At 41.4% G+C, this 27,864-nt stretch overlaps 1 protein-coding gene across 1 annotated transcript in view; it reads left to right on the forward strand.

The window, feature by feature from the left end:
• Positions 1-780: 780 nt before the first annotated feature.
• Positions 781-27,864, forward strand: part of FSHR (follicle stimulating hormone receptor) — an 80,322-nt gene continuing 53,238 nt past the window's right edge. Inside the window, exon 1 of the mRNA XM_036380588.2 lies at positions 781-953. Coding sequence (XP_036236481.1) covers positions 796-953 — 158 coding nt within the window. The 5' untranslated portion in view covers positions 781-795. The remainder of the gene's footprint in view (positions 954-27,864) is intronic.

Here is a 27,864-nt window from a genome sequence, read left to right on the forward strand (position 1 = left end):
AACATCCAAGCCTTCTGATGATATTCTTGAGGCTGTTTTCCTCCTGTTGTGCCACAGATAGTCATCTGGCAATATTTCTAGGATTTCTGTTCTAGATGATGAAATTAGTTTACCAGTCCACAGGGACAATTTGGATTGTGGAGTTTTCTTCTGTTTGGATTCCAATAAAGGTGCCAAAGGGAAAAAGGAGATGAATCAGCAACTGCATGAAAAATAATCACAGCTGTGAGAAATAAGGCATTATTTAGCTCTGGCTCCAGGTCTGTAGAGCTCTTACCCCATGAAGTAGACTATATAAAATACTACCACCTTACTTTTGCCTAGGAGAAATACAAAAGCAGGGGTCCTTGGATCTATGGGAGCATAAATAGTGCTATAAATAGAGTGCTTCTCCTTCAGGGACAAAAAGGGTCTGGGCTGTAGAAAGTAAAAATGCTTTGTTGTCCCTTGGTCTCACGAAGGAAGACATGAAAAATAGTGTAGCTGAGAAGGAAGAACCTTTCCCCAGCATGTTAAAAGAGCCCTGGTTAGTACAGCTGGGCCCCCTGATTTCAACACCACTTGAAATACAAAATACTCACGCCATGAAAAATCAGCATTTCCCATCTCTGTCCCCACTCCAGCGCCATAAGGAATGTGGGGTCACAAAGTGAAACTTGCTGAGAAGTCATCCCCTAAGAGCCACATGGTTTGTCCCAGCTTTTGGGGCGGATCTTCCACCCAGGGAGCTGGCCTGGGAGGTCTCTACGTCCTTCCCTTCCCAATAAAGGGACGGGCACAGATGTGAAGGCAGAGATGTGTCCAGCCCTCTCCTGCCTGCTGCTGCTGCTGCTCCTGGCAGGCTGCCTGGGATGCCAGCACCACTCCTGCTGCTGCCTGGGCAGGGTCTTCATCTGCCAGGAGAGCCAGGTGGTCCAGGTTCCCCGGGACATCCCTGCCAACACCACCGAGCTGTAAGTAGGGAGAGGGAGCGGTTGGGAGCAGCAGCCTTGTGGTTGGGAGCAGCAGCCTTGTGGCTGGCTCTCCAAAGGAGCTGCTGCTTGGCCAGCCAAAGGTCAGGTTTGAAGGGAGTCACTTGGGAGACTCCAAGCCCGCTGCTTGCAGAACACAGCCGTTCCTCTGATGCTCACTCAGCTACACCTTGAAACTCCTCTCCATCTCTCTGATCGTGCTCATTTTAAGGTCTCTGTTAAGAAAGGATTTTGTACGTTATAATATGAAGTGCAGGCTAAATTTGAAACAAGCATCCTTGGTGCTGTGACAGTAATTTGAAGCATAAAGTCTAAGCTTTCTTTACAGCTTTGCTTTTAGCGTTGTCGGAACGTGCAGAGCAACTTGTCTGCCCCAAACATGTCGATGATGAGTGTTTGTTTGTACTGCAGGAGCTTTCCAAAGGTTTGTGCTTGTTTGCCAAGAAGCAACTTAATGTTTTCCCTTTGAAATCTCAAAGGCATTGCAGAAAGGACTCTGATAAACATTCAGAGAGGGATCCTCCTCCACCAGAGGAGCGGCGTGGCTGTGGTTGGAGAGAGTGAACAATGTGAAGATAGAGGAGGGGTTTTTTCTGTCTTAAAGATTTTCATTATTTTTCATAAAAGTAATGTGAGCAATAAAAAAATAATGTGTGGCAGCTTTTTTCTGGGTCAGTAGCACAGGCAGGCAAAGGAGCTTGAGCAATGGCAAGTATCTAACTGCAAGTGATTGTTTTCATTTTAATAGTTTGAAGGCAAATATCACCCTTTGCCAACACCCCCACAGACATCTGGCATTGTTACAACCTAAAGCAAAACCAAAAGGAGTAATCCTGGATAAAGCCTTTGGTTAATAAGTGGCGTGGCAAGTTTGAAGGGAGGATACAATGAAGAATGATGTGTCACTGGTAAAAAAATATACCCCCATCCCAGTTTCATACACCACAGTATATCCATGGTTATTATGCCACAGTTTTCTTAGGGTAGAAGTTTTGTTTTCTTCAGAAGGAGGGGTTGTTATGCTCACTGACTAAGTAGACTGCAGTGAAAACTTGAGAGAAATGTCTGAATTAACCACGAAAGGTCAGTAAAAGTTTAAATCATTCTCACAACTAGAGGAAAAACTAATCCATCTGTGATTTAGGTCATCTAAATCTTGAGTGCACCCTGCTCCAGGCATGTACAGCTAATTTTGTTTAATTTTGCTTTGATTGTTTCTTTAGATTACACAGTTAAGGTCTGCCTTCTAGGGATTAAGCAAAAGCATTTTTAATTATTTCTGCAAAGAAGTAGAGTATCACTGAAAAGCACCTGTTAGTAAAATGGGATTTGTTTTCTCCTTGTTAACTTCTCGAGAGTTTGTTGAGGATGCTAATTTGTGTGTTCTTAGCACGAGTGCTATTCTCTGAAACAGGCAGAATACAACATTAGTGTGACAGAAAACAGCAAACAAATCCTTTCTTCTGCCAGTGCTGTGCAAATACTGGACTTAGAATCTCTCAACTTGACTCTCTTCTCACTTTCTCAAAATAAACCAGCTTTTGGTTTCTCAGGAAGTAATTCAGGTCCCGTTCCATTAGTATAACCCTGGGACCGATTTCAGCATGCCTTAAAAATTTGAAAACTGCCTAGAGTAGCTTTGAATATACCAAACCTTAGCATTACCAAAGGCAGATACATTAGCTGAAGAGCTATCAAGTGTCAAATAAATCTTAGATTTTTCCTTCAGGAGCAAAGGGGAACTCTTAGAAAAGTGCTTTCCTCTGCATCTCTCCACTGAGTGCCCAGTGGGGTGATTCAGGTGACTAAAATAGGTTTTACTGCTCCAGATGACACTGCAGGTACACTCCTGGTAGCAGGAAAATCTTGCTTTATGTTTTCTTAGTGTTAATGGGTGAAAAGAGTTTTTTTGATTAGTGTACCAACTTAAGCACAGAAGGCCATGGTGTCTAAGAACCCTGTACAGGACACAAGCAGAGACTTCTTGCTGCATACAGATCCTACAAGGTACTTTTTTCACCTAAGAGCTCATTCTGGGAGTCTGGATGCAGCCTGGTTTATTTAATATAAAGGAGAGGGGTTCAGTACACTTACAGCTCTTCACCTTCCCTTATGTGATCTTGATAGCTTTCCTAAGTTATCTTAGAGTCCTTCCCTCGTGCCTTTAAAATGTTGAACAGCATGCTGGTGAATGCTTTAGAGTGAGAACAGGAGCCTGATCAGCCTCAAGCACTTCTCCCTTTGCTGTGTGTTTCTATTTCACTACAGCTGTGTCTGAAGTTGGGACACTGGCATGTGGCAGCCAGCTCAGACACTTGGTAGGAAAACTCATGATAAAGGTAAAAATAGGGCCCTCCCTAACAATTATCTCTTTGCCATTGCTGAATTGCTTTTAATTGTTATTATTTTTTAGTGTTTGAGAGTTGGTCCTGAGCACATGCTGCTATGAGGGATTTCTTTGTGGCTGGCTTCCCAACAGAGAGAGCTTGGGCTCCAAGGGAAACTCAAGCTCTGCAGTGTGGTGCATGAGACAGGGGTTTGTTCCTGCCTGGATTAACATCCGCTGTAGCAAGGGTGCTGCAGAGGGAAGGCTGGTAGCCTCTCAAGGTGATTTCATTTTGTACTTACCTCATGGAAACAGAGCAGGCATCAGAATCCACATGCTTCCATCACTCTAATTTCTGCCACTTCTACTTTTTCACTTACAGGCCAAAATCTCATGATAGGATAATTACAGCTTGGTTTGTCCATTGCTTTTTGCAGATTTCCAAGCATTCTGCAGCTGGCATGTTCTGAGTGTTTACAGGGGAGCCTGTGGTTATTAGCTGCTTTGCTTTATAATCTTTGCCTGGATAGAAGAATTTTTGGTATTTTTTTATACATACCAAAATGCCTGAGAGATGGCTCTGACTTACAGTTTTGGAGTCAATCCATTAGAAACCAGGGACCAGCAGTTCAGATGGGAAATGTAGGCTTACCTGTGTCAAGTATTAACAATTATTTGTCTCTAGGGAAGAGAGGAGGGAGTGACTCAGTAGCAATTGCAGGCAGTTTGCTGCTTGAAGATCTATTCCAGCCTTAAAATCCAGTGTCAAGTTTTGTAATCCATCATCAGTATTCAGTAGGATTTCATTTATTCATAAGAGGTCTTGCTTTGTAATGCAAACAAAAATAACATTCTCAGAAGGGATCCTTCTTAAGATTTAACAAACTAAGTAGAAACATTTGGATAACACCAAGTAACAGGAAAACAGGAAATGGTCTCAAGCTATGCCAAGGGCTTATTAGGTTCAATATTAGGAAAAATTTCTTCCCTGAAAGGGTCATCAGGCATTGGAATGGGCTGCCCAGGGAAGTGGTGGAATCACTGTGGCTGTGGCACTTGGGGACACGGTTGAGTGGTGAACAAGGTGGTGCTGGCTTCACGGTTGGACTCAATTATCTGGGAGTTCTTTTGCAGCCATAATGATTCCATGATTCTAGGAGGCAGTTTAGCCATTGTCAGAGCAGTTTAGAGCTATGTTATATAGAGTGTTTTCTCCCAAGCATCTGCAAACTATAAACAGCAGGGTTTTTTACTTGCTCTCTGCATAGGTGTTTTTTTTTACAATTGCTCAAGGATATTTACTTTAGACTATCAAGTCAAGGCTGAGTAGATGTCTGAGCACTAAAACATCAGCTGCCTAGAAATAGCAAGTCCTGTGTTGTGTACTGAGTGAGTCAGATGTGCTTCCCAGCGACAGAAGCTGCAAATTATGTGAATTGTAGCTGCAACACTGTTATTGACAGATGCAATTAGGATGTTTCTTTATTCTTTCACACTTAGAGTTGAAATTACACTGAAACCTGCAAACAGCTACACTTCTTGCTTGGCTGTTTATACTGATGGACTGACCTTAACCTAAGAAAGGCAAGGTGTGAGAGGATAAAGTAAACTCGCAAAATTAAGACCTATGAAGCTTTGAACTCTCTGTGTTGTGGTGGTTAATCTTACAGTCAATCAATAAACCCACATTTTTTCAGGAATGAGATGAGAATGTTTTCACAGCAGACCATATTGAGAACGTATTACATGCTGACTAAAGCCTTTTTAATTATTTTAGTTTTTAATTCAAACCAACTTTGCATCTGTTAGAGTTACGTTCTTCTCTTCCTGAATTTATGATCAGTTCCTACTTTGAAACAGAAAACAACAGAGTTGCTGTAAGATTGCTGTCTGTATATCAGTGCAGTTGTCCAATCCTTAGGCTGGATTCTTATTTAACATTTTAATTGGGAGGATAAAAAGAAATGGGCAGATCATAAAAGAGGAAGAGAAAGAAACAGAGGAAATTTTCACAAAAGGATAATAAACTCAGCAGGACCAAAGATACATATATTTACACAAACATTCCATTTCTAAACCTCCAGGAGCTTTTGAACACAAGGAGTTGTGCTGCACACAATGGAAACTGCTTTACAGGGCAGTACTCTGCTGGCTTACTCCTGATGCTATATATAAATTTTTGCACGTGGCTCCCACCTTACTTATAGGGTCTGCAGCTTGATGCATGTATGAGAGAGGGATGGCCAAGTCTGAAGATGTATAATTATCTATATATATATATATATATGTATATACACACACACATGTATGTATGTGTAAAATATATCTTTGGAATGAAAGTGCATTCGCTTAAAATTTAATGACTTGCTAAACCACTGAGCTTTTGGCAGGGAAACAGATGAAAGCCAAGACTTGATTTTGTTTGCATGCAGCATTGGGAGGGTACCAAGCTGATGCCCTTCACTGGGGTCAGCTACAGAGAGATTCTCTCAGTGTATAAATTCTGTTTTTTCCAGCAGTCTCTGTTATACACATGCACACACACACACATAAACCAGCCTGTGTCACATCCCCACACATCTGAAACCAGGCAAAATGGGCTCCTGGGCTGATGAGCTGAAATAAAGCCTCTCTGTTAGACATTTTAGATATGTTCTGGTTCAGTTCCTACAAAGAATCAAAACGTGCCTAGTGAATGAGATAATAATAAATGTTTTTCTAAAGTATTTGGAAGATTAAAGTAGTCATTTGTGAGGGTTACATTTTCTTGTCTCAAATATGGTGTCTTCATCTTGTGTGCCTCCCCATTCAAGTCATTAATATAGTTAAAAACCCAGGAGAGTTTGACAGTAATGTTATTCATGAGATGGGATCTGGTAAATCTGAAGTTAGTGTTGAGGCACAGCAGGAAAAACAAAAGCTCTACTAAGATCTGAAATTAGTAGTTTTAAACTAAAATGTGGCAAAAATGGGGAAGCTAGTTAGCCTAGGGGACTCTGCAAAGTAGGATGGAAGTCTGTCTTTTGCTTCTCCAACAAGAACACTAATAACTAGAGCAGATTTGAGGAGTCATGAATTCACTGGTGTCATGCAGCAGTTAATTTCCTTTGCTCTGAATGGTGTGTTAGGCTAAACACTTCAACAGTATGGATGATTTCCTGGCTTCATTTACTCCCCTTACGACAGTTTCTCACAACTCATCAGTTTTCACTCGGCAGAAGTAAAACACTGTATTTCAGACTTTGTTGCCTTCTCGTGTCTAATACTGCGATGTATTAACTCCATCTCTCATCCCATGCAGGGACACTTTGGCACAGGGAATCCTATTGAGTATCACTCAAAGATGACTGCTGCTAGCTGGGAGAGCAGAGCATACTCAGGGCTCTAGGGAAATGCTTTCACAAGTTTGAGTGACATTAAAGTGCTTATGTGGCTCAGTCTCAGCTTCAATGAGCTGCCTTTCCATCCCTCACATGGGGAGCTGAGGGTATTTATGAAGAGAGGGATGCAGACAGGGCTATGTGTGGGTGCCACTGATGCTCTGACCCAGCTGCTGTACTGTAAGAGCTACCAAGCCAGGCCAGTTCTCGTGTTATCCTTGTATTTGTCCATGCAGTTGTGCTTTCAACTCCTCAGTCAGGTTTATACATAGCATCTTGGGAATTTGAGTTAATTTTCTAGATCAGACACTTAGCAGATTCATATCAGCATTGCAGTTTTGAAGAGTAAAGCTTATTATCTTCCTCAATATCCCAGGCCATGCCACTTAAATTAAAAAAAAAAAATAAAAATTAAAAAAAGCTTCTCAAATACTTGATAATCCCAGATAAATTTCTGAGATGATTTCTGGAGAAGAGATCCCCAGTGGGACAGTGCCTTTAAAAGCTGCAAATCACATTCCTCTGGAAGAGTGTCACACATAAAATGTGTCACCTGATAAGCCAGCCAGAGCCAGTCTGCTGTGCACCTCCAGGGTTTTCTTTGCAGATGCTGAGGGGGTCTCATCAGGCTGACATGTCACTGGAAACACTGCTTGTGTGAGAGTTTAACAAGGGTGGCAGGAGAGAGTGGATGAGGAATGCCACAAAAACAGGAAAAGAGTTGCCCAGAGGAGAGATTATAAGTAAAAATATACATCCCAAAGGGAGATGTGTTCTAACTGCCAGCAGTGTGTGTGCAGGAGGGGGTCCTGCAGAGGCAAGCAGAGTTATCTACCAACAAAAAATAAGCAAACCTGTGAGACGTGCAGCTGAGGAGCCAAAGAAACCCATGCAGAGTTCAACATGCCTCACTGTCTCCTCTCCTGCAGGCAGTTTAGTTTAGTTAGTTCTGCTTAACTTTCCCAAGTCCTTGTGCAGGCAAGTTAACAGATAATTGGGGTAGGCTCACAGTTAATTTAAATTGTCATAGCTTCATTAGCTTCAGTGGAAAGAACGCCATTCATTTTCACCATCTGGCAGTGGGGAGGTCTCTCAGCCATGTGCTGTTCGTTTTGGCAGCAGCTGATTGGGAATGAGCGTGTTTGTCTCTGTGTGTGTGTGTGTGTGTGTGTGTCCAGTAAACAAGATAGTTTAGGCACAAAAGGCAGGTATTATTTTTCATAGCAGTCTATTAGTTTTACACAGTGAGGGGCAAGCACTCTGGTAGAAAAAGCCACTTTTCTTTGTTTAAGACCTTGACCTTTTTAGACAAAATCTGTAAATTATTTCACACACTTTGCCTGTGGTTTGATTGGGCTGCTCTTATTAGCAGTGAAATTTAAGTCATTAAAATGAAGCTTATTTCAAATTATAGGTCAGACCAAGCATGGATTTCATGTAAAAGTATAGAAAATTATTTCTTGTAATTGTCTCACGTACACTATAATAAGGAGCCTGATTTCTGCCTTTTACTCAGGTGTAATTTCTTTGATCTTGAGGGTCTAAGGTCAGAAAAGCTTGTGGTTTGTTTACTTTTGCTCAATGTTTTCCTCCAACTATCCTTAGGTCTTTCAGGAGCTCAGCCTGGAAGGTAGGGATGCTTTTTATCTCCCATTACCTTATCAAGCCACCTACAATCATTTGCTCCTGGGTAGCTGGAGGAGAACTTACAGACTGTTATTATATGCAGAGGGAGATATGTGTCTCAGTGAAATGAAAACAGCCTCCAACCCAACTCAGCTGAACAAATCCTTGCTTCTCATAAGTATATTGAGCTTGCTGAGCCTCCCTCTTTGCCTGGACTAACTAAATAATGCTGTATCCTTAAAAGTAACATACTCAGATCTTCCTGTAGATAGGACAGCCTCATTTTAAGCATATACCCACTAGGTGAGCTGCAGGCTGAAGCTTTCAGCTCTGCTCACTCTCTTATCATCCAAGAATGATATTACTGGTCAGCATTTTAACGTATTTGCCTGGAAATTCTGGTTTGTGAATGCCTATGGAGCATGATTCTGAGAATGGTCCTATTGGCACAAAGTTTCCCCATATCCACATACATGAGGATGTACTTTCTGATATGAATCCTTGCCCAAATACAGCCAGTTAATTGGAATTTATTTGTAAATATTTATTAGTCAGGAATCTGTGAATCTTCAGTGATTTTCCAAAAACACTCTGTGCATAAACATGCAGTGGGGAAAAATTCCAAGTTTTCAGTGTTTCATTCATCTTTTGTTTGAGAGTGGAGCAAGGGGGGAATATACTTTCAAATGAAGATCAGAAGATTCTATTTTTTTAAATTTGAAATACTAGCATGCAATGAAGGACTGGATGGACTGTGTGAAGATTGGAAAGGAAAGCGGTGCTTGTTTTCTCAGGAGATTTTTCTGCTGTCCTATATTTTTGTTCCAAAATTTTGGGATACCATGGTATACTTATAAAGACATCTTCCCTCCCTCTTACCCCAAAACCAAATCCTACCCCAAGAAGTGTGTCCACACACCTGTGTATGTGCACAGGGTGTCTGTGTTTTTCTTCCTACGTCAGTTTGGCCCTGGGCAAAGAGGATCAGATTGGAAAACACCAGCGTGGATCTATAGCTGTAACTCCTAAAATGGCCCAGGCTGAGATGAGAGTAACAATGGTAGGAGGGACCCTCTGCCTGTCCCTTTTCCCCAAAACCAGGAGCATGGGATGGGAAGAACTTATATGTGGTTATTTGAGATTGGTTTTCTTCACTGAAAAGGATGTCACAAAGGCAGGGTAAGAATTACAATGGTTTTCTTTTGGACACACCTTTGGGAGCCTTTTAATGGTTTTATATTCTGTGCTATGTCTTGTGCTTAGAAATAATCTCTGGTGTAACAGCCCTGCCTACACTTGGCTTTGAGAGGTTTGGATTTCAGGGCTTACCTTCAGGGTAAGCTTTGATTTCTTTTTTTCACCATCACATGGTATAACCACATTAGGCTACTGCCTTTAGTAGCCCAATAGGCATTTTTGAGGGCCAGACCCTTTGTAAAAGGGAATCCTATTCTGTGGAATTCATACCTGTGACAGCCACAGACATTCACTGAGATAAGAAAGGACATCTGTCTCCAGCAGTGGAAGCACCACCTGTGCTGCTTCCTCTGGCATCTCCAGTCTCTCCACAGCTTTAAAAAAAGAACACCAACAGCCAAATCCATTTTTTGCTTCTTGACAACTGCTGGGAAGCAATCAATTCTGAAGAGTCTTTCCTTGGAGTCCAGTCTCCCAGCAAGAATATTTGTAGACACACATAAATTTCTGAGCAGGGAAGGTATAAGTAGAGGGGCTATAAACCCATGGAAAGACAGTGGCTTGATGCTAAAAAACTTCTCTTGTCCCCAAAGTTTTCTTTGGCCAACAGCGCTGCTATGGAAATTTTTGCTTTTCGTTTTTGGCAAGTAAGGAGTCATAAAAGCAGCACAGGCTGTGCTAGGAAATAACAGCAGACCAAGAGCTGCCTTGGCAGAACAACTTTCTAGGTGGAATTACTGGTTTGGGGAAATACTCGCTGCATCCGAATCCCACGAGCTGCAATTTCCTATCTGCAGTATATTGTTGCCATGGCAGATGAAGCCCAGACCTCATTCTCCAGTCCTTTGAAATCAGCATTAGTGGCCCCTGTGAGGGAATACCCTACAAGAAAATCCAGGGTCTGATTCCACAGGCATTCATACACATCCTAATTGCTTGCCCAGGCTGCTCCACTGCTTCCCGGTGGGACAAATCGCAGGTGCAAAAGTACCTGTCTTCACTGATTTGCAGATTCAGGACTTTGTGCTATTGCAGTAGGCAGGAAACCACTGTGGGGAAAAATAAAATGGGCATTGAACACACAAATGAAATAATTTTTTAAAAGTTTGCATTTGTTTTAAATTATTAGGGGAGATTTTAATTGTTTTAATGGGCCATGTGGAATTGGTAAAACTGTCTTAGGGCTCACAAAGTTTTCTATCTTAACAGATTTCACAACATTCCTGGTAAGTATGTAAACACAATTTTATCCTTTACAGTAACAGCAAAGCTATGGGTTGCAAGAGACGAGCAATTTCCCAAGAGTACAGGGTTTAACCCAGTGGCTTAGCCTCACCTTATTCACCAGACTGTTCTCCTATAGCAATATGTTTCCCTTTTCCAAATAGCAAACAAAAAGAAATTACCTCTTGCATATTTGTATTTCTTTCTAATAACTATTTCTCAGCAGAGAAAGTTATAACTCTACTATTTTTTAATATAAAGTGAGGTGTAAAGTTTCAAGGCTTTTTCCCTCAAAGGCATCTTTATTAACTTGGTACATCTGCATCATCACCTTTTCCACTTTCTTCCTTTCTGTATTTTCTTGTGTCTGTTTCTGTCACTGTATTAGAAGAGCAGCATTTCACAGCAGTGTTACAGCCAGTAATTTAAAGAGAGCTGAGGTGGAGATTTTGTGAGTATTTCAATTATGGCTAACGGTTGGCTCCGTTATGGTCAGTAGGGCTGCCTATGGAGCACTAATTGGAAGGTTCTCACCCTTTTATGAGTTTAATTGCTCTCTGTATATTTCCCCTTAGCTAAAGATCTTCATAAATGCATGAATGTTGCATCCACAGGAATTTTTTAGTATATGTTTACAGTATTCATATAACAAACAAACAATATTTCTTTGACTTCATTTCTCTACATGTTATGCTGCGTTATGTCAGCATAACACAGCATAACATAGAGAAATGAAGGAAGTCAAGGAATATTGTTTGCTTGTTATATGAATATGGGCCTACACTCCAGAAATCATGTTGGTTATATGAATATGGGCCCACACCCCAGAAATCATGTTGGTTTTTGAACACTTTAAAAATTGGAGCATGTCCATCCTGAGCTTAACAGAGCACTGTACAGGCTGGACAAGGAGCCAGCAGTATCCATGAAGTTCCCACTGAGGAGTGGATTGATTCCCATTCCCTTGCATGTACTGATGTCCTGGTCTGGTGGGGACAGTGTGTAGCCTCAGGGCTGTGATCCAGCGCCAGCTCAGGCTTTGCCATTTTGTTTGTCTGTTGAGAGGTGTGGACGCTGTCTGGAAGAGACGCTCTGGCGACACTGGGAATCAGGGAAACTGGGTCTTTGTTCAAGGCTTTGAAAGCCTTTGCCTTTTTTTCACCCTGGGTGTCAGGCTGCCAAGAGCTGGCCTTGGTTCTAGGTGTGGATTCATCTCTCGAGTGTCCTCCAGGCTGAGGTGGTTATCAGCTGAAACAGGCAATGAGGCAAGGGGCGCCTCAGGAGTTCCTGCTTGCGTCTCCTTGAAGATTTTCTGCATTCCACAGAAAGCTTGTTAACCTCTGATCTGGTGGGGTGGCAGACTGCTATTTTTATTAGGCTGGCTTGCCAGCCAGCTAGAGTACATCTCTACAATGTCCATTGTGTAAAGGAGTTTATAGATTTCTGTAAAACACCACATGCTGGTATCCTGCTTTTATGAACAGCTTTGGGCTCCAGCCTGTGTTGCATAGCAACACTCAGGGTTTTGTTACTCTGAACTCAGATGATTCAGGATGGCTCTCGATCCTAGAAGCCCAAAAGTCCCAGAAACCTTGAGCTTCAATAAGATGCCAACCGCTTTTCTAAAAATGGCCCAAAGAAGGAAAAAGGTACACCCAGACTATGTGGAGGTCTAAATTTCACCTTCAACATCAAGTATAACATCGGTGTAGGAGTTTCCATGGCTTTGAGCTCCTCCCTAGTGGAAGGTCTTTTTCCAACCTCAGTATCTGTATTTCAGCAGCTGCCTAATAGAAGCCCCTGCCCATGTTTCCACTGCCAGCCTGCCTAGGAGCATGCTTTCCAAGCTATGCCCAGCTTGCATGGTCATCTGAATTGTCTTTGCCCTTGCTGATCTTATTGAAGAAGAGGTGATGGAAAATATTGCCCAGAAAGAAAACAGTGTCAAACCAATCACTAATCATTCCCTGCTATCTCCATGCTGAAATAGCAATACTCACTCTGAGGCTACTTCTGCCAGATAAAGGATAATCACCTAAAACATCTGTGTGCCTTGGAACATTACCCTTGAGTGAAGGAGATAGGAAAATCAAAAAGCATAAGCACAGGCAGAAAATATTTTGGTTGTGGCTTTCTATATTTTCAATGCTTCCTATATAGAAGAGGCTGTGATGCTTAATTTCTTTTTTGCCTCCTTGACAGTAAGACCAGTTTTCCTCAGGGTAACCAGCCCCCTGAGCTGGTAGACCAAGGTGAGAGAAAATAGACCCCCTGTAATCTAGGAGGAAGTAATTAGTGATATGCTGGGCCACCTGAAAACTCACAAGACCATGGCACCAGATGTGATTCACTCAAAGGCACCAAGGGAGCTGGTGGAAGGGCTCACCAAGCCACTCTCCCTCATTTACCATCAGTCCTGCTTAACCAGGGAAGTCCCAGACAGCTGGAGGTTGGACAATGTCACATCCATCCACAGGAAGAGCTAGAAGGAGCATCCAGGAGACTACAGGCCTGTCAGCCTGATCTTGGTGCCAGGGAAGGTTATGGGAGAGATCACCTTGAGTGTGATCACAAGTGCTCACAGTGTGAGCACATACAGGAGAGCTAAGGAACCAGGCCCAGTCAGCAGGGCTTTAGGAAAGGCATGTCCTGTCTGCCCCAGCTTGGTTGTTATGACCCATGGGGGATGAGGGAAAGCCTGTGGATATAGTCTGCCTAGACTTCAGTAGAGTCTTTAATGCTGTCTCCCGTGGCATTCTTCCAGAAAAGCTGGCAGCCCACAGCTTGGATGGGTGCACTCTTGGCTGGGTAAGAGCAGGCTGGACCCAGGGAGTGGTGGTAAACAAGGTGCCCAGTGGTGTCCCCCAGGGCTCAGTACGGGGGCCAGTCCTGTTCAATATCCTTATTAATGATCTGGATGAGGGTATCAAGAGCACCCTCAATGAGAGACAACACCAAGCTGGGTGGGAGTGTTGATCTGATGGAGGGCAGGAAGCTCTACAAAGGGATCTGTACAGGCAGGATAGATGGGCTGAGACCAACAGTGTGAGGTTAAGCAAGACCAGGTTCTGGTCCTCCTCTTAGACCACAACAACCCCATGAAGTGCTAAAGAGTGGGGGCAGCGTGGCTGAAAACTGCCCCGCAGAAAAGGACCTGGGGGTGCTGGTTGGCAGCACTGAACATGAGCCAGGTGTGCCCAGGTGGCCAGGAAGGCCAATGGCATCCTGGCCTGTCTCAGGAATGGCGTGGCCAGCAGGACCAGGGCAGGGATTGTCCCCCTGTACTTGGCACTGGTGAGGCCACACCTGAAGTGCTGTGTCCAGTTCTGGGCCCCTCACTACACAGAGACATTGAGGGGCTGGAGAGACTCCAGAGAAGGGCAATGGAGAGGGAGTCCAAAACCAGCAGAGAATTTTCTTTTAAACAATGCAGCCTTGTAAACAAAGCCCTGGGAAATAAACATCCTTTACAACTGTCAAACTCAGAGCAAATGTTCATTTTCTCATTGCCAGAAGCATTTCTTAATCTGAGAAAGTGAGACAGAATGGCTGTGATCATACCTACTCTTTGAGCAATCCATTTGCAAGAATAGATATGAATGTCACACTGAAAAAAAAAAAAAAAGAAATAGTTGGCTATTGAGGTGAATAATCAAAAGGGGTGAAATAACAAGCACTGAATCTAACCCAACAGGTCAAAGGGTATAAATTAGCAGCACATTTTCTTGACAAAGTAATCAGCTACAAAATCCATGCATTCTCACATTTTTTTCCAAGGCCAACTTGTCTTTGAAACTTAAAAGACTTTTTGCCATGTAAAACAGAGGGAAAGGATAGGAGATTCTGCAAGGAAGCTGCAATTAGAGTAGAGTAATGTTGCAGACCTTTGAAATAAATCTGAGGGAACACATAATGGTTCTCGAAGGGTGAGTGTGAAACTTCACAGGGACGTTTCAGGTTCAGTGGTTGATGCTGACTGTCATTTTTTCTTGCCCTTAAGCTAAGCCAAACATGGTTAACCAAGCCTCTTGCAGCAAATTCTATCAGCTAGATAAGATGTGCAGCACTTAATGTACAGAACGTTGGCTGATTGTGGATGTCGCCGGAGAAGAATGTGAGGCCAACTCATTTTTTTGTTAGAAACTCTGATTGGGACAATTCCATGTCAGCATGAAGAGATTATCACTGCACCACTGATTGGTCAACCTCTGTTCCCATTATTCAGGTTTCTGCATGCAATAAATTGTCTGTCCAGTACATATTGAAAAATCAGTGGAAGAATTCCTATTGATTTCCCTAGGATTGTGTCATAATATTGGGCCCAGTCTTTTACTGCATTGCTTTAGCACTTGGTCATCAGCACTGAAGTGTCAGCTAACAGAAGCCAAGGACTTGTGGCAATGTTTTTCTCATGTGACTCATGAATGGATGTTTAGAATAAAATGAGATCATTAGAAATAGCCAACTTCTTATACAACTTATACCCTTTAATTACCTTCTGTCACAGCAAGTTATCATTGTTTTTAATTTAGCAGATGCCCTCAGACTGGAAAAATGTGCTGTTTCATCCCTGCCAGAAATGTTGGTTTGGTTTTGTTTTTTTTTTAATTTTAATATGAGACATCAAGGAGATGGAAGGAGAGCAGGGGTTTCAAGCACCCTGACATCCAGTACTGTATCTTATGTTTCCCTAACTCTCTCTTCAAGGTGAGCAGTCAAGATAAGCCAATGATCTGCAGGCCATCTAATTTGTTTTTCCATCATTTTCTTAAGTTGTCTTATGTGCAATAATCATTACAGTGTAAGTGACTCTGCTGGGAAAATCAATTCTTCCTCACTGAATAGAAAATAAATTACACTATGCTTGAATCATAATTTGTATTTTGTTTATTTTGTTGGACTTGAAGTTAACCACTGGGTACTTTGCCCAGGAAAGTTCTGTGTCATCTGGCAAAGGCACTATAAACATTAAGGAATCTACTTCCGATCGAAATGTAATAAAAAATCTTCATGGATTTACACTGAATTTTCTGTCAGATGTTCAATATTACGTCCTTGAACACTATAGTCTCTGAATATTTATTAGCAAGATGGAAGTCTATTCCAGATAGGCTTTGAACCACGCTCACCACTGGAGCATGTGAATGACTTTCAGTAGTACATCTGTCATAAATTCTATTATTACAAGATTACTATTCCTCTTCTGCTGTTTATCTATAATTCAACCACAACAATGAAAAAGACTCTTATGTGCTATTCATGAGCACAAATCCCACATAACTGATGCCAGCTTTTCAACCTGAGGATGAATGGGAGTCAGCAGAGGTTATCAGCACCTTGCATTGTTCTCACACATCCAGGGCGTTATCCCATAGTGTGCCAAAAACCTCTTCAGTTTTACTATGTATGATAAAATAAATTCAGGACTGCTGGTTTGTACTTTGCTTAAATTAAACAAGAAGTTTCATTGGAGGGGAAGAAAAGGGGGCTGGGGTTGTTTAAGTGCTTTAATTTTCTGTGTGGCATTTATTCCTCAGAGCAGGTGCTCAGGGTGTTCAGGATAAAACCCCTGTGATCAAAGGGGAGTGCTCCTCAGTGACCAGGTCCTCCCATTAATAAGACACTGCAGCTTCCCAGGAGCAAAGTCCCTTTGGAAAAAAGAATCCAACAAAACAAACAACAAAGGATAAAAGGGAAAACAAGGTGCCTGTGTGCACCTATCCCCTCCCATTGCCCAAAGCCTGATTGAAGTTAATTCACCGTCCCTTGTTCCTCTCCAATGGATAACCCTTGGCTGAGCACTGGGGTTAGAGAAAACTTCCGTGGTGATCTCCAGCACCCTTTCCTAACCTACTCCATGGAAATAGACTTTTCCAGTGATCTGACCAAGAATCTCTTCACCTGAGCATTAAATCCCATGTATAATGCAGGATACTTGGTGCTTGCTTATCTATTTAGTTCTGTCCTCCCTGTAAATTCCTACATTTATCTTCAGGGAAAAAAAAATTATTTTTGGGTTTTATTTATTATTTTGTTTTTGTTTTTTTTTCCTTCTGGGGAAAAGGAAAGGGAGTCTGTGTTTATGTTTGGATAACCTGGAGTATTTTCAGTATCCAGCTCTGTGTACAGCTGTTCTGGGAGAGATACTGAAAAGCTGCAAGTGGATTCTTTTGCCATCTTATCACATTCAGACAAGAGAAGACACCCCTTGGCTTATAATGATAAGCTACAGCCTTGATCGATTTGATCTGTGCTTTTGTTCTTCTTCATAATCTGAGCTATTGATTCTATTTATTAAAACTAATTTAAAAAACACAAGCCCTGAGTGCTCTGCTGTTCCAGATCAGGCTGCTCCAGGCAGTCTGATCTGAAGCTAATCCATTCACTGCTGATTTATTTTCACTTTGTTTTCAAGCAGAGTTCTGTTCTGTTTCTTTTTTTCTTTTTCTTTTTTTTTTTTTTTTCTTGGTTCTCTGTTTGTCTCTGAGAAAAAAGGCATTTTGTGTCACACCTCTAGTGCAAGCAGGGACACTTAGATTCCTTTTTCTGATATATGGACTGAATTCAGCAAAGTTTACCTGACTCTTTTTCACACAGGTTTTTGTTCAGAAGGTGGCCTACTGTGTATTGTTCTCTGTGGTCTTAAATCAAAGCACTACCTTTATGCTAGAAAAAAAAAATATTTCCTTAAAACCACTCAATCTTGCCATCTTGAAGTTCATGGGAATCACCATGTTCCTAAACTAAGGGCCAGCAAGGGAAATCTTTTCCCTGTACTTCCTGGGAAGCACAGGTTTGTCTAAGGGCTGGTTGATAGTTCTCTAAAAATAAATACCTTTATTCAGACTTAGATAAACAGAATGAAGCCCTTATTATTCCAAACAGATTAAAAGAGGAATCTTAAGGAGACTGACACTTTTCAGCACCAAGTTGGCTTTGAGTTTCTGGGCAAAGATCAGCACTTAGTGACTTTGTGGCATTTTATTTACTGTAGGGGCATTTTGTTAGTGATGCAATTGGGCCTTTTTCCCCCAGTTTTAACACAATTATTTAAATCTTTAACCTCCAAATTATTTGGCTGGTTCAAAGCTCTCTGAGTGTCCAGCTTGTGCAGGGACTGCATATTGTGCCTACTGCATCTTTCAGTGTTTGCTGCTGTAATGTATTCTTTCCACAGTAAAAAAAAAACAACTCATATTCAGTTCCTAATTCATGCTGAGGTCTGCTTGGTCATCCTCACAGTCTAAAGTCTGCAATCTCTTTTGCAGCATGTCAGAATTATCAGCTGGAATCAATCAGGCAAAACATAAGCCTTGATATTGTCATGAAGGAAACAGGCACAAGGTAATATAGAGTAATATCCTCTGAAGCCTTGGTCTGGCTTTGAAAACACTGGGCTTTACTTCAGAATCAATTTGGACACAGCAAGATGGAGTCAGTGTTGCTGAATATATCTCTGCAGGTCAGAAATGCCTTATGTAGTGCATTAGGAAGTTATCTTTGTTTTGACTTGGGAGCCACAGGTAGATTATTGACGGGATACTTGCTATAACCAATATTTAAGCAAAACCACAGCTGTTCAGATGCAGTAAGAAAGAAACTCCCCACAGCTTGTTTACAACATGATCTTGCCCCAAACCTTCACAGTTGTTGTATAGCCCAGAGAGCATCTTCTGCAAGGGGTCAGCAACTCAAATTTGACCCACCAGCTCCAGCTGAGGCCATGCTATTCCCAGTTTCCACTTCCTTGTCCAGGGTCTCCAGGCAGGGTTACAGCCCAGCAAAGGCAGATCATGGTAAGTTTTTCCTTCTGTAGGAAGGGTCCCCCTCCTTTGCCTGCTCTCTCCCTGCAATATCAGCTGTGGCTGTATGTGAATCAAGCATCCTATGCACTACAGGGAGTCTTGGGAACTGCTAAGGGTAGCTTAAGAATAAGAGAAGCATTCAAGATACTTTAACACAGTACTCCTCCAGCCTCCAAATAATTTCATCCCAGGGGGTTGCCTGGAATTTGTGTTGAAGCATCAGTCCTTGCCCACCCTCTCCAGGACGTCTGTGGACCTCTAAGCTTTCCATGCCAAAAAGTAAATTGGTTATTCCTCTTGCAAAAGTCATATCATGTCTTTGGTCAGCATTAGTGCCCTCCTCTTTACCTTTCCCAATAATCAAATACACTTTATGAGATGGAAGGGATCAGAACTGCACCCTCTGTTTTAACAGAGAAGTGCACCTTCTGTTTTACAGAGAAGGGAGAGGAAAGTTTTAGAAAAAGAGTGCAGCAAACAAGTGACACAAAACCCTTAAGCATTTAGACTATTATGAGCTTCAATTTGCTTTCTAGTCCACCTCCCAAAGAGGGCCTGGGAGAAGAGTAAGGGGCAACCTGAGACTTTGCACTGGCAGTTCAACTGGCCTGATTTTACAAAGATTATCAAAATTACCTAGGAAAAGAATTTGTGGAGAGCTGAAACATTCTTTTAATATTTCCATTATTAGGGTATGCTGAACTGTTCTTGTCACATTTATTTTTGGTTGTGTCTCGTGGAGCCAGTTCTGTGCAGTTAAATAGGAGTCTGAATGAGGTGCTGAAAGCATTAAATCCTATCAGCAAGTGCCACATCCACATGCCTTTTTTTACCCTGTTTTATGCAAGGAGATGCCTATCAGAGTCATTTAGAGAGCTGATGTCACAGTCAAATCAAGAAATATGATGGAAGGGTGTGTAGGAAGGGGGCAGAAGTCTCATCCACTGAGGTTAGATGTTGCAAAGAATATATATTTTCCCAGGCATAACTGCTAAACTCTTTCTTAGAGGTCTTCCATAATCTGCAGCTGTGCCACGAGCAGGTCAAGTTTCTCCCATCTCTATTTCACTCTTCTATCACCCTTTTTAGGAGGACCATGTATGTTTATTATTTTCAAGTGCTCTATGGAGGGTTCATGTTTGAGAAGCAGTCTGAAGGGGAAAGCAGGAAACGCATCTTTATTCTGAACACAACCTAGCATTCAGTTGCCAGTGTGGTCAAGGTGGCCTCTTTCTGAAACAATACTGCTCACCTTCAAATACAATAAAGATCCATGCTTGACAACAGTGCAGGCTTTGTCCTGTGTATTACTGAGAAGAGGCCTGTCAGTCTTAAAGGAAATAGTACAATTAGTATTTTTAAGGATAGTGGCACACTAGCTGCCATGCTATATTTAGTCAGGAGCATCATCTTAATATGGAAAAATAAATCCATGGCTAATGGAAGGTAGATAGATAAATTCAGCTTTTTGCAGTGGCAAGGTAATTCCTGCTAAAATAATAGGAAAATGTAATTATTCATTTTGTTTTGTACAAGGAGAAGTAAGGAGAATTCCTTGCTTTTTCATTCCCTATCAAATTGATGATGTCTATGGGGAAGGGACCTCAATAACAGAGAAGGACTGTGAGGCAGAAGAGACACTCTCAGGAGAGTGCAGGACAATATTGGCAGAGTCCAGGCACCTGCAGTTGATATCCCTGTGATTGTTTCCCTCAGCAATCTCCATGAGATGAGCTGAGAAAGGTTCTTGACATGGAGTTCTGTGACTGGGAAGAGGACCAGTGATATGGGAGTGTGTGGTGAGCAATGGCAGTGAGCAGGAATTTTTACAGGACTTGAATAAAATGTGCAAAGTGCATTAAATTGAGAGGACTGTGAGCTCTTTTACAATTACAGGAACCCGTTGCTCACTTTAATGTCATGGCTACTCCCATTCTCGGTGTGCTTTGTGGCTCACCCCCTTTCACATGCAGCAGCAATTCCAAGAGCAAGCCCCTGAAAGATGCAGCAGAGATTCAGATTAGAGGAAGGCATGACCAGAGGAGATTTCCTTTTTCTGCATGGTGTTGGAGTGACCAAAGTTGAGGATTTTTTCCGCTTTGTCACTTTAGTGTTATTTCAAAACTTAAGCATTTAAAATTTAAATGTGTGCTTTGGTAGTTAAAAAGAAGTAAACTCTCCCCTTGCCATGGTGCTGGAGAAGCAGGAGCATGGGGCACAGGCCCAGTATATTTCTGCATTTCAGGATAGCTGTGTCAGCACAAGTCTGGTGCCCTGGGAAGAGCAGAGTAGGTGCTGTTTGCCTCTGGGACCCCTCCTTCCAGAGAAGCTGTTTTCCCAAGAATTCCAGTTGAGTTAGTTGTGTTTGACACTCACACTGCTCTTTGGAAAATACAGCACGTAGTAGATAGCAGAGAGAATATTTACTTTTGCAAAGCTTATATTCAGATAGGAAAGAGGAGTTCAGTGTCTCAGTGCTGTTTCTTAAATGGTTTCTGACTGCTCTGGCACTGGGAGTATCTGATGTCTCATTACAACTTCAAACAAGCCTTTGCATGTATCCAAATTAATCCAAATATTTGGTGGGGACCCTGCTACTTCTTAGACTGTGTGCTAAGTAGGGAATGTAACAGTGAGTGTCTTTCTTTTTATTTCATTAATATTCTGGGATATTTGTTTCATTAATATTCTGGGATATGTTCAGCTGTGTCCCATGAAGCAGCACAGGTATAGTGCCTATGAAGATATGGATGGGAAAGGAGATAAAAGCACTCTAGTTGTTTCTAATGAATTTATCAAGATAAAGTGACACAGGTACAAATAATTAATTTGGTGTTTTTCCTATCCAGTGATGGTTCAGCAGGAAGTTCTGCAGAAAAGCTTCCTTTTCTCTTTTACCTTTCCTAAGGCACCCAGCTCAGAACTGAAGTCTCGGGTTGCTGTTGATAATTGCAGCCCCGAGATGCGTAGGGTGTCTCTGTTTCGGCCCGCGCTGTTGAAGAATGACTCTGGACTCTTCACTTTTCAGTCTTGAAGTTGTTTATTAATTCTTATCTATAAAATTTTCTTTCTGCCCAGCCGAGATCTGCTCAGCAGGGCAGCCATGAGCACTCTGACCACCCCCGAGGCGGTGTCGTCCTTTTATACTAAAAACTATGTATAACACATTTACACTTAATTCCCAATACCTATCACTGTGTTAGACAGTGCACTTCTACTCTAAACCAATCCCAAAGTGCCAACATCACTGCAGAAAATGGAGACCAAGAAGAAGAAGAAGGAAGGCTAGACACACCCAAGTTCTCCATCTTTGTCCCTATAACTCCCATACCAAAAATCCTAAAATCTACATTTTCACCCTGTGATAAAATTATTATTCTTATACTATTCAAACCTCTGTGACTTTCAGATCCTCATACAAAGCTGGCAACTTGCTCCAGGGGTCAAAATCAAATCCCCAGGTGTTCTGGGCTGCATGCCAGGGTCTCTGAGCCCCCCGGCGGTGTCCTCAGCAACTCTGGACACCTGGAGGGATGTGCTGAGTTCTGACACTGAAGGGATTTTGTCCCTGGAGGATTTGTCTCAGTCCACGAAAATAACATCATGTATGGTGGCCCTGCCAACATAGAAAGTCCCGAAGTTTTAGAGGCAGAAACACTACACACAAAGAACACTTGTCACCTTTCAGGTATGACCTCAGACAATGAACAAACCCCACTTCTCTCCCTGCTGTGAAGTAAGATCTTTTTTGACTCATTCTTGGGACAGGAAGAGTCTAAGTGACTGGCTGTGTGTGAGCAGGATGGCTATTCTTGGACTGAATCAAAAGAGGGGAAGAAAGTTGTGAAGACAATACCTAAAAAGCTTCTCATCTATTGGACTGTGGACACTTTCCAGAACTGTATTTGCCTTGACAAGCTGCCCATGGGAAAGAACACAAAGTGAAACATTCTTTTTGCAAGAACACAATACCCAGTACTTGTACAATGCTCCTTTTGTTAGGAAAATATGCAGAGATATTAATTTAGAGCTATTAACATAAATAGATGTATCACCAAGAATGTTGCTCAGAGTGAATGAATTTTTCATGGCTCCTCCTCACCATAAAGATGGTTGCAGATATCAAGGTCAGGTTTTAAGGAAGCTGTACATTCATCACATGCTGTACATTTCTCAAAGGCCCCCTGTAAGTAAGCTGTGAGGAACAAGGATGTGCTCTTCTAAAAGTAACATAGTGTCTTACAGGATAATCAAAACTAATAAAAGTACAGCTATTTGTAAAAATAAAGCAATCTCTATTTCCTGGCTCTCTGTAACCAAGACAGGATAACTTCATTCACTGGTGTTATTTGTCTTGCACAGAACACTTTTCACAGCATGCCTTTGACATTAATAGAAGCAATTTTAGCTGTGCTTTCAAGCTTACTGCTGGTCTTTTTTGTGGTAACTCATTCCAAGCAGTTAAACTCTTCCCAGATGCAAACATGATAACTGTGATTCTGCTCAGAGGCCTAAAGAGGACTTGTTTGTTGCAATTTGTGCTCAGCAGCAAACCCTTCTTCTCTCTGAGTGTATATACTGTAGAGGAATCCAGAGCTCCAGCTTTGCTTTGCTACAGCTCTGGGGAAGCTTAAAGCAGGGAGGAGATCCTTCCTGCCAAGACAACGTTGCTTTGCCTGCTTTACCTGATGTCATTGTGTAGCTACTGCTACTTGCACCTAAATCTTCAACAGAATTGATTGTCAGGGACTTTACAAAGTCAGTTAACACACACAGGCAGCTGGTCTGAATAATCACAACTCTTGTGCATGTCCAGCTTTGCCTCAGTGTAAATCAACACAAGCTAAATACACTGAAATAACTACGATATGTGTAGACCATTAATGAGTAAAAGTCTTGGTGTTGCATTCCTTTTTCTGATTAGGAGTTTTGCCATCTCCCCCTTTTTTTTTTTCCTGTTCCTCCATATCCAGATTCCTCCCACCTTATTCGAGCAGAGCTATTTAAAAGCATCTTGGAACTTTATTTTTAACTGGCTGCACGTGTGACCTCAGAAGGAAGCTATCTGCTGTGCCCTGGGGGATGAGGCAGCGCTACTGAGGACAGTGTGTGCTTTGTCCAGAAATGAAAAGGCTATCAGTGCTGAGACTAAACATGCCTTGGCTTTGGAAAACTAGCCCAGGGAGGAGGGAGAGTAAGCTTTACAGGCCCGTTGCTTGACCACTTTTACAGTCTTTTAGATGCTTGGTTGTTTTGTTGGTTTTTTTGTGGGTTTCTTTTTTTTTTTTCTCAACAGTTTTCTGCTTCCTTATCTCTCCTTATCAGCTGTTAGCTGCCTACTGGCACTGTGGGCAATTAATTAGCTGACCTAAGCAAGGTCCTCGGGGAAAAACAAATCCCACAGCAAATTTGCTGTGTGCCTGTGGGAGCAGCATCACAGCTCTGCTGAGAAAACAGACCTGTTGTTATCCAAGTGAAAAGGGCATTGGGGGTGTGATCTTGAAATGCTTCCCTGCAGCTTTTTGTGGCTGGGGGGCATTATTACACTGGGTAAGTGTTAACTAAATTTAGAATAGGAATGCAATCAGTACTGTTGATTATCCTTTTAATCTAATTCCAAGAAGAAAAGGAAATTGATTTTTATGGGAGGCCTGATAAAGATTAAGAAGTGATTTTTCATCAGCTGCTGCACTTATTCCTTTTAGACTCAGACCTGCAAAGCAGATGGACATCACTAATAATTTTATCAACACAGTTCTAATTGTATTTACTTTCTCTGTACAATACTTTATTTAATTGCTCACAAACCAAAATATTTTATTTTTCATAGACGCCCTTTACATCTCTCCCAGACCTGAAGAGATTGCCAAGTAGCCTTCCTGAAAGGAGGACACGTTCCCTCCCAGATTAACCCTACATTTTCTGTCTTCTTCATAAAATGTGCACTGCCTAGATTTTCCTTGGAATACTCACCTTTACCAGCTTTTATTATCCCACAAGAGGAATAAAACAGCTGCACTGTCTAGATAACTTCTTCCTCAAGCATTCAAAAGGGATGAGGCGCTGACTTAAGCACATTAGGTGGATGCAGTGATCAGATGCTTCAATCCAGATTGTGCATGTTAGCAAGCGATTATGCTCTTTCTCTCATAAATCCATTTACATGTGTATGAAGTAGGGCCTCTCAGACACTCAAATCCATAGATCATGTCTCAGTTGAACAAATGAATTGCAAAGCTCTTCCTCCGTTATTCAAGTGTGCCTGAGCTATCAGGGTCCACTCTTTGAAATGAATCTGTAGTTACACGAAGAGTCATTATTAGAGAAATATTCTGCTTGGCTTTGGGTTTCTCTTAAGATAATGCCATATCTCTCTGAAAAGATGAGCCAGCAGGGTGGTGAGAGATGTTTTTTGTCACTACCTGTGCCATTCCTCACGATCCTGCTTTACTCAGCTTTACAAAGTCCCTACTTCAGAATCCCATGGAATTGAGGTGACTAATACAAATCTTTTCCCATTCTTAAATTAAAGCCTCATGAGTGTTGGAAATAGCTTAGCAGCATGATATGAATGCACTCTAAAGACTTTAAAACTAAAAAGCAAATAAACCCAAGCTTTTTGCATTTAGCTTGATGGGGTTTGAAGCCTGATGTTTAGCATCCAATTTATGACTTTTGTAATTCTCTCTGCCTGCTGTTAAGAAAGGGAAAACATAGCTTTGTCTGAAAGCACCTACAGGCTACTTAATAGATACCAGAGATTTTCCACCTAGGCAGCTGAGTAAGAGAAATACTTCAATGTTCATACATATCTACATATGCCCCTTCCCTGTGAGATGTTCACTAGAACCAGGCCTCCCCAGTCACAGTGAAGTCAGATGACAGTGTGAACCCATTTCAGTGAGCTGGAGGCTTACAAATGTTCTTCATAAATTTAAATTAAATCACATTCCACTCTAAGGAATCTCATTATTCATTCTGGTGAGAATTAGGACAGAAGTTTAGGGCCAAAGTGGCACAGATCAATTGATTTACACCATCTGGGATGTGGTCTGCAGTATCTATTTGTCTCCTATTATACAACATGAAAAGCAAAATAGTCCTTCACTGTTGTATTGACTAATCAAGCAAAAACAGAAAAAAACCCACCCCACCAGGATGCAGGATCTTGTTGATTTGTGCATTTAATCAAGAGCACGTTAAATAGGTCATAGAATCATTTTGCCTTCCCCTGATGTAAAGCAAAAATTCTTCTGTTGCCTGTGAAGGAACCTCCAAAGCAAGAAGAAAAAACAAAGAAACAACAAAGAAACAACCAAAAAGAATTACAGAGAGTAAATTAAATTTCACTGTAAATCTTTGTTTGACAAAATGCACATTGCAGCAGAGGATTAGAAGGTGATAGCATCAGTCTATTAGCTCAGAGATTAAAGTAAAAATGTTCTTCAAAATCCTATCACATTTAATTCTTTGGAACCAAAGTTGGTGATTTAGCATTATGGTCACTGAATCTTTCTGGCTTTTTCTTTTATTTTCCTTTGGTCTTTAAGTTATAAAGTTTATAGTATCTGCTTGATATCGTTCATTTTAACGTCAAGAATTTGCAATTTACATGAGGCAGAGAAGATAATTCTACAATGCACACACTTTTCTGATTAACTGTGTGTGACTTAAGTAGATCTAAGAAATGTGTTTTAACGAGTGTTTTGAAAGACCTAAATTCAGCCAGGCTTTATGATGCAGAAATTGTTTTATTTTTTTTAAACCAGTCTAATTTCTGATAATCAGTGCAGTTCTTTGTTGTGCAAGGTTATTGCCAGTGGCAGGGACAAGGAAGGGAGCTGGGAGGAGGGGACACAAAAGCAATGTGGGAGCAAGTTCTGGTGGAAAATTTGTGCCAAAGAGCACCTTATTAATTGCTCAAGAAAAACTTGTGGGACCAGGGTCTGAGAATTCTTTTGATGAATATGTCAAATGCACCATTCTGAACACAAATGGCTAACCTCACAAACACAGTGTAGCTACATTGGCTTCACTCCACAGGTTTCCTTTGCACTTTTTTTTCAGAGACAATTAGCAGAAATTACCTGTATAGGTCCACTTTTTTAATCTTCTGATTTTACAAGCCTTTTAATCACCCGTACCTTGAGCATCAAGTATTTGAATAAGGATATCCAGTCCTCCATCCTTTCATTAAGAGGTCAATCTCCTTTCTATCACTGGAATCATGTGGGGCTGCATGAGAGAACATTAATTTTTTTGAAGATTTTTTTTCCTTTGTGTCTTATGCTCCTCCTGTCTGAACTACTTCAGCTGAAGAAGACTCTATTTTAAGAAAAGATCAATAAATCTCTTCATAACTGGAAATGTTAGAGGGTTATTCCAGAACATTTTAGCAGTACCTGCTAATTTCTGTTCTTTGCATTATGTCCTCTACAGGCTTTGAGATTAATTTGTCACTGTGATATTTCTGTGGTACTGGACACAGCCATACAGAAACAAGATGCATTTCTATTGTTTGTTCTTCATAGTGGTATAAAGTGCAAGTCATCTGTGTCAGTGGCTTCATATTAACCAAGATGCTACTGTTTTAAACATCAGGTTAAAATGTCCTATATAAATAAACAAATCTATAGGAGATCTGTCCTCATCTTGACAGGTCTAGCTTTAAGTTGTAACATTTTTTTTAGTAGCTTTATAATAGAGGAGTTTACTCAAACCCATTCATGGGACAAATGAAAGTGATACAATAGAGATATGTAAAACAATTAAAAATGAGAAATGGAAAGAAGCTGTGGGAATTTTGTATGTTCAGTCCAGAGAAATATAGAAAGTATGAGTGTGATTGTAAAACTGGAGCAGATAGCTTCAGTTCCTACCTGTGAGGGACTCTTGAGGAGTTTTTCTCAATAATCACTTTCAACAGATATTTAAGTCAGGATTTAGAAACCTCTTCTGGATATCATTGAAGCAATGGGCCAGACTGAAATCTATCCTTTTACCTAGTTAATAACAGTGACTAATATTGCCATTTTTATATTTCCAGCTATGAATATTGCCTTCACACAATGCAGGATAACCATGTGACCATTTGGGGCTTATTTCCATTTCCATGCTTCCTGCTGTGTCATTTATTAAGTTTTTGGTGGCGCCAACACTGGAGTTTCTCACTGGGACTTTCTCATGCCTTGCGTTGGGCACCTGGCTCTGGGTTTTCAATTCCACACCAGTCACTGAATGTTTAGGTCTTTCAATGATTTCCTTGCTGGTAACTAAGTGCCAACATAAATTTTTAGGACCAAACACTGCATTTCTGTCTCAAGTACACATTTTTT

The sequence above is a fragment of the Molothrus ater genome, chromosome 3 (genome assembly GCF_012460135.2).
Source record: "Molothrus ater isolate BHLD 08-10-18 breed brown headed cowbird chromosome 3, BPBGC_Mater_1.1, whole genome shotgun sequence".
NCBI lineage: Eukaryota > Metazoa > Chordata > Aves > Passeriformes > Icteridae > Molothrus > Molothrus ater.